Source organism: Cottoperca gobio, chromosome 15 (assembly GCF_900634415.1).
Source record: "Cottoperca gobio chromosome 15, fCotGob3.1, whole genome shotgun sequence".
Classification (NCBI taxonomy): domain Eukaryota; kingdom Metazoa; phylum Chordata; class Actinopteri; order Perciformes; family Bovichtidae; genus Cottoperca; species Cottoperca gobio.
The window spans coordinates 19783953-19791924 of record NC_041369.1 but is presented as its reverse complement, the minus strand read 5'-3'; the positions used below and the strand labels follow the sequence as shown (position 1 = coordinate 19791924).

Below are 7972 nucleotides of genomic sequence, written 5' to 3'. Positions count from 1 at the left end.
GATGGATGGATGATGGATGATGGATGGATGATGGATGGATGGAATGATCTGTGGGTGGGTGGGTGGATGGATGATGGATGATGGATGGATGGATGATGGATGATGGATGATGGATGATGGATGATGGATGATGGATGATGGATGATGGATGATGGATGGATGGCTGGGTGGATGGATGGATGATGGATGGATGATGGATAATGGATGGATGATGGATGATGGATGGATGAGGCACCGGCTGACATCACAGCTAATTCTCTGCGCCATTCCAGCAGAGCAAATTAGACACATCAGGGACACTGTGGGTGGATTCAGAAACACTTCAGTCCTGTGTACAGTTCTTTTGTAAAAGCCCAGCACAACCTGAAATAGAAAACCGTGTTAGTAACACCCTCTGAAATGTTTTTGTATTTACCCAAAGTGGTAATCTGCAACATCCTTGTGTTTTTATTCAGCACCGTCTGTAGTGCTCAGCGCTTAGTTCTGTGGATGTAAACAGATGAATATAAATGGCTGCAGAAGGATTTTGATAACATTGTTGAGGAATTAAGTATGTGTGTCATGACAGGACAATGCACATGATGAAAAAGGAAACGGTTATAGCTCAAAATTATGCTTCAATACACATCTGCTTTGCAAAACAAATTATATTTAGGAAAGAAATCAGAGTTGTTCACAGCGGAGTCCAGAAACTGAGGTTGGTCTGTGAGAACCTTTGTCTTGCTCAAAATGTATTTATTTTATCTTTATTTAATTAATTCTTATTGAAATTAAACAAGAAACATTCACAAATATCAAAACAGACACAACACAACTAAATATTCTTGACTGTAAGGTGTCAGAGATACAGAGAACCTTGTCCGAAATTTGTAATTTTGTCAGAAGTGAATTCTCAGAATGAATTGGAACTACTACATTCATTGTGACAATGTTTTAAGATCATTTAAAAAATGTGTTAGCATAAGATATCCTTTGAGAAGAAAGCAGTTCTCAGACATTGTGCATTAAAGATTTCTCGTCCCAGGAACAAAGTGACATCCAGAGATCATGACTGTAACTCTGAGGTGCAAAGTTCATGATTTAAACATTTCTACACGCCTCAATCATCCGTATATGTAACTCTGAAAGTCTAAAATAAAACATAATGATGGACTGTATGCCAATTGTTCTTTAAATCCACATACATTATAGCCATGTTGAGGGTTTTGCCCGTTCAGTTCAGCCTATTTTACCAGTTCTGGGCACAACATCGACTCCATGAGTGCCCTTCAGATTGACTCTTGACTCTCTTGGATCTTTCTCCCTTCCTGGCTTCCTGCAGCAGCTGACCCCCACTTTAATGGGAGAATACCCTAGGGGGAACTATCAAATGAGTCAACCCCATAAACTCTGGCATATAATTTGGTTATTCCTACGATTAATTAGAAGAAGAGGGGGAAAAAACTTCCCACTAATTTCACCATAGGCCTGTTTGGTTCCGACCGTGAGCAAAAGCAATGACGGAAGCAGCGACCTACTGACGTCTCAGGCCCAGATCGAATCTGATCTCCGCTCGTCCTCCACGAGAAACATCCAGGTGTATAAAACGGGAGCAGAGCTGAAGGCGAACAGAGAGAGAAAGAGAGTCAGTAAACATCAGGTCAACAGAGTGGAGATACAACAGCGGCTCGAGATCAGGACTTTGGACAGCGCAGCGGACAGAGACAAAAGCAGACAACTTTCTGTAGAACACATGTAAGATTCTATATTTACACAAAGAATATTTTAGAGTTTCTTTGAGACCACCGTGTTTAGTCATTTTGAACTTGTGATTGTGTTCTTCTTGCGCGCTTCAGCCAGTGTTTGGATACATTTTTCCAAATGACATTGAGAGATTAAATGATTCTGAGTTTTACGTCGAAATTGCTCTGCAGCAGCGCAACACATTGAAATTGTTTTGTGGTCAAGGGTGGCAACATAATTGCAGCGTCCCCGCGGTGTAATAGGATGCTTAGTGCTTGCCGGTGTCCGGGCTGTGCGTAATTACGAATTGGATCCCGCTGTTTCTTTAGTTCCTTTTCAAGCGATGTGTAGTTACTTCTCAGTTCTATTTTATCTAAGAGTATATGATCTGATTCATACAGATAAATAGCCGTTGGCTGAAAAATGCACAGATGAGATTGTTTACGTTCAATAGTAAAAATGTCCTCTGATTACTTTTTTTTGGAGGAAATTAAAAGCATTTTGGCAGTGAACTCGTTTCAGGAATGAGACGTGCACATTAAATGTGGCTTGTGGCTGTGGGCTCTCGGGGGTGTAACGGTGTTTTCCTTGCAGCCGTGTGTAATTACGCATTGGATTCCGCTGCTTTATTTTGCTTTCCTCAGACAGAATTAAGCATTACATGAGTGATTTATTAAATATCAATGTCCAAACTGGCTCTTCGTGGCTAAACTACTCTTCTGTTTCTTACCTTTGCCTCGAGCAATTAACCTATTGTTAGAGATTGACTGTTCCGCGTAATTTAAGATTATTAATAACATTTACGGGGTAATAAATAGAGGATAGTACATTATCCCTTTCCCTCGGTAAACTGTTGTGACCTGGTATCCTCATAGCGTTCGGGTTAGAGGGAGAATAAAACACATTGTTGTTTCCATCCTCAGGTGTAAAGCGATGTTACAACGATCCGGCCCCCAGCTGCTTTTCCTAATAGCCCTGTGCAGTGTGTTGTATTCCCGGACTCTGAGTCTGCCATACACATCCATGAGGTAAGAGAAACCCGTGTTCTTTCCAAATGAAACTGCTGAGAGGGTGGGCAAATCCAGCGCTGTATATGATTAGACCTGTGGATGTAATTTAAGAAGGTTTGTCTCCGGATTATAACCAATACAGCCTCAGAATTGGAGCTGGTGCGCGTCTATCTGACATTTGTTGTAGCGTAATTTAGTGTTTTAATGTATCAAATGTATCCAGAGTTTAATGTGACTGTCCTGTGATGCAGACCGACGAGACACGCAGACGGTCTGTTCACCAGCGGATACAGCAAACTCCTCGGACAGCTATCAGCGCGGAGGTACCTGGAGTCTCTGATCGGAAAGCGGGTCAGGTAGGTGACCCTCTCCGGAGAGCTGGCAGGCAGAGGGCGAGGCTGAAAGTCGCTTTGTTTGTTTCAATTTATTGACTTATTTTTCACATTTAAACTGTTAAATTGGGTTTTAAGACTATTTCAAACACTGTTTTCACGTGGCTTTTATTTCAGTCGAATATCAGCTCTGTGTGCTTAAACTGCTGTACAACTGTAAAAACATGGACGGCATTATTTTTAAATCCTGCTTTTAGTTTTATGAAATATTAATTCTATTTTATAAATTAGAGAAAAGGGAAATATGCGATGTAAAAGCGAAGATCAGCCTCTTCCTGATGCACAGGTATTTACCAAAGGAACCATGAGACTTATATGTTCTGAAGTTCCAGTATGTCTTAAAATGATGAGGTAATGTCACCTCAGAGTAGAACAAACTGACCATTTAAATGTTGTTTAAGGAGAAAATATCAGAGCTTTTGCAGAGTTTGTGCTCCTACAGAAGTTAACTCACACACATTCAAAGAAAACACAAAGCATTTTTTAAACAAGTGGTTTAGTAATGAGGGAACAAACTTGTAAGTCAATGATAGTCTGCTTACTTCTTATCAAAACACATAGTTCACAAATGTGCTTGAAAATGAGTCACAAAGTTAATTAAGTTCTTGATCAAACAAACATCTTGAGTTATAGAATGAAATACAAATAAAGTACATAAAGGTTTATGATATTTTGTGTCAAAACCACATTTAATTCATTATGTCATGAGGTGATGTCATGTAACGCTGACAGTTTAACACCAGAGGACCTACTGACATTTGCAATGAAAGGACTTGACCTGCTTGATGAATCATTTTATAATTGACTAAACATTTTTAAAGGTTAAATTAAGCCATTAATGCTTCATTACATGTTTGTTATACAGCCAGGAGGGATTCATACACACACACACACACACACACACACACACACACACACACACACACACACACACACACACACACACACACACACACACACGCACACACACAAAGAGAAGAAAGACACCATGAATCACTGACTTTGCATTGAAGCCTGCTTCCCTCTGAACTGTGGTGACGCTGTAACACCATCGTTCTTCTCTTTGAGTCTTTCATGATCTCTTTTCTCTCCAGTGACGAGCTGATGGAAGAGCCAGTGAAGCGCCACTCAGACGCCATCTTTACAGACAACTACAGCCGCTTCCGCAAGCAGATGGCCGTCAAGAAGTACCTGAACTCAGTCTTAACAGGAAAGAGAAGGTAGACCTCCGTCCTCTGTACCTTCAGCTCTCCAGCTTTCTCTCCTGCCCGTAACGTAAATGTTATGACTCATTGAAAGCATCTGAAAATAGTTCAGGTTTCATTTAGCATTACTGACAACACTATACCTTCTTATTTTATTTAACCTGCATCTCTTGAGCTCAGTTTTTGTTATGAGATGTTACTCTGTACAAACATTTTAAAAATCACAGGCTGTAGCCACATAAGGACATACAGTAGATCACCAGCTGGTTTCACAGGGACAATGTGAAGCTTTAGTTTGGACTTAACACTCGCTGACATCTTGGCTCTCTCTGGGTTCACGAAGTCTCGTAAAACAGTTGACAATTTGTTTTTAACCAGTACGTACAGTAGTGATTATTAAGAATCAAATTAGCTCGGGGGTTAGAAACCAGACTGACTTAAATGATAACATGAACACAGCTTTTACACATCGTAGATCTAAAACAAGGCACGAGTCTACAGCTACATGATTCAACTTCTCGCTGACTAATTCTCCAACATTGAAGTCTGCAGCTTCCATAACAGTTTGTTCATCAAACAGTTGCAGCATATGCATTTTAATGTAGGGCTAAGAAATACAATGTTATGCAATAAAACTGTTGATATGTATTGACTTTCTCCACACAGCCTAGAAGATCCTGGAACCAGCGACCAGGAGGAGTCCAGGGACGAACCCAACACCTTCCAGGAGAGCTACGATGACATTAATGTAGATCACCTCCTAAACAACTTTCATCTGGTAGGAATACACACACACACACACACACACACACACACACACACTCTGTGGACTATCTTCTTGTAACCGGGTCATGATTTCTTGAAAGAGACCTTTCTACCTTTCTTAGATATAGAGGACAGAAACTTTGCATATGGAGCGGCCGCTCTACCATATGAGCTCTCTGGACGCGCCACCTCAGTCATATGTTAACCTTAAAAACAGCACTATGGAGGAATGACAACCTAAATGTCCTCACACTCAAGGTGTAAAACTCAGGCATCCTTTGAGAGATCAAAGTTCAAGAGCACACAAACATAATGTCGTCATATGTGGACATTTAAACGGCCGACATGGACCAATATGTCTGATAACATCCAAACCTACACATGCAGGATGTTAAGGATGCATGACTGCAACAACACTATAGAATTGTCCGTTTTGCAGTTGTTGTAGATCAATAACCGTCTTCTCCGTCCATTTTCTCCTGTTTTTTTGCAGCCCCTTTGAGGAGGGCGCCGTGCTCGAGTGAATACCCAAAGTCATCCTCATGAAACCGGCCATTCCAGAAACAACACAGTATTAATCCAAAGGACATTCGAAGGTCAAATCAGCCAATGATGATATGTTCTCCAACGTGGTTATCTATCTATTCATCCACACAGTACATGTTTACACTGTATATAGTATATATATATATACACACCACTATATAGACTCATTGGGCCGCACCGAGCAACATGTGTGTCCACGGTTTGATCAATGAGTGTTTGAAAAAGGAAACTGGCGAGAGTAACACAGAAGTACCACATTTACTTTCTTTACTAAGATCACTGTTCCGTAAGCTTTCAATGAAACCATTCTCTCCAGAACGTTTTGAGTTAAAGCTTGTGACCCATTGAATGTCAATAGAGCAGCATTTACTTTGTACTGTAACTTTAGCTTAAAGTGACGCTTGTTCAGTTAACTTTGAATGAATTCTCGTGGATTTCACTCTCAAAGGTTCTTTTAACTTTCAATGGAGAGCGTGTCCAACTAATCCTTAGTGGAACACTAACACTATTGGCTCTCAGTAGAATCTGAACTGCACTTTTAACCTGAACCGTGGCTCTTTTTTCTTTTAGTAAGAAATTACTTTATTAATTAATGGAGCATTTGTCACATTTTGTTTCAAGATTATTTTATCGATTCTTTTTAATAGCACCCCGGCTCTATTCCACTTTGATTGGAATATGTCCCATCAACTTTCATTTGATCTATTGAACGTCAATGGAATAACATATTTGTTTTAATTTATCTATTTTGTTTTCAGTTTATCAACTAGCCCGTTAGCTTTCAGTGAAAATCTGCCCAATTAACTTTAAACACAACATCCGTCTGATTGAATCTGATTCGGCCCATTTACCTTAAATCGAACAATAGTTGCATGAAAATTCAATGAAACTCAAAACTCAAAATGTATTTTGTTTCATTAGGATGCTGACTTTCCAAAGATGTATTGTTCTATTACACACGGGACAATACATGGGACAGGTATGAGCAGAACACCTGTTGTATTACATTTAAATTAACAGTTGGCTCATTAACTTTCAATGGTGTAATCAAGTGTTCAGTGCTGACTGAGTTGTTTTAGAGAATCCAAATGTGGTCATTTCATGATGTAAAAATAGACACAGGACCAAGAGGAAGAGGAATTTTGAATGGACAAAGATGCATATAATCACTTTATACTATTCAACATGTAGAGCAAAAACATTTTAACTGAGCATAGACCTGCCTTTAGCGCATATTGTGATGTACACCACTCACCAAATAAAAGATATTGTTTTATTTTTCAAAGCTGAGTCTTTTTGTCTGGCTGATTGTTTGACGATGGGAGTTTTACATTTAAAAATGTAGATTTAAGGTGCTGAAGGTTGATATTTTGTTCCTTTGACAGGTTTCCTTCTTGAATGCCTCAAAATATTCTACAGAATTGAAAATGTCGTCCTTTTTTTGGGTGAAAAACTGCATTTAAACTATAAAGAGACACTAAAGCTCTACTCTGGAATTTATTTTAAAAAGAGAATGCAAGTTCAAATATAATACACACCCATCCACTGCAATGTATATTTATTAGAATTTTATTCATTCATTTTTTAATTGTACATGAACAGTTAAAACATTTACTATTGAAAACAGGTTGTTACCATTGACTTAATGCGTCATCATGTGTTGCACCTTTAAATGTTATGTCATGCTGTTTCCAAATCAGAAACAATGAAGATTTAAGTAAACTGTTTTTGTGATTGGCTCTTGGAAGGAAACGTATCTACCAAGTAAAGCACTTTCCCAATTCTATTCACTACGGTGTCATTCTTTCACTCACTTCTCTTCACTTCCTCTAAAACTGTGTGTGATAGTAAACAGAAAATAATCACGGAAAGAAGAAAAGAGCAATAGGAAACACAACAAAGGGACCCTGAATGCAGCACTATCACTTCAGCACCATGGACAGCAACACTTTTGGATCTTGGGCTTGTGCCTTTTTTCCCCCAAAAAACATTTTTCTTGTTTTAAAATCAGTTGTTACGACGTTAATGTCCTGCTTCTAGAAACTGGACCAGTGAGAAAATGGCCATGTGGTCTGCAGATAACACACAGCTGCTGTCAAACCTGCTGCCTTTAAAGGAAAGGGAAGAGGAAGGTGGTTATACTACATGCTGCCTCTTCAGAGCAAGCTGACATAAGGAAGTGTTCACAACCAATAAACAAAGACGAACAGCTTCTCCCTCCCGGCATGTAAAACCATCGCTCTGTGTATTTCCTCAGGTTGTCAGTGCAGAATGTGTTTTTCTTTTTAATAATACACATGTTTATACATACACAGTTTTAGTGGAAGTATTG

At 39.3% G+C, this 7972-nt stretch overlaps 1 protein-coding gene across 1 annotated transcript; it reads left to right on the top strand.

The window, feature by feature from the left end:
* The first annotated feature begins 1608 nt into the window (after positions 1-1608).
* On the top strand, positions 1609-7426 carry vip (vasoactive intestinal peptide). The gene is made up of 6 exons (XM_029449959.1): positions 1609-1734; positions 2646-2750; positions 2984-3088; positions 4219-4344; positions 4996-5107; positions 5588-7426. Coding segments are annotated over exons 1-6 (459 nt in total). The 5' UTR covers positions 1609-1732; the 3' UTR covers positions 5597-7426.
* Positions 7427-7972: the final 546 nt, after the last annotated feature.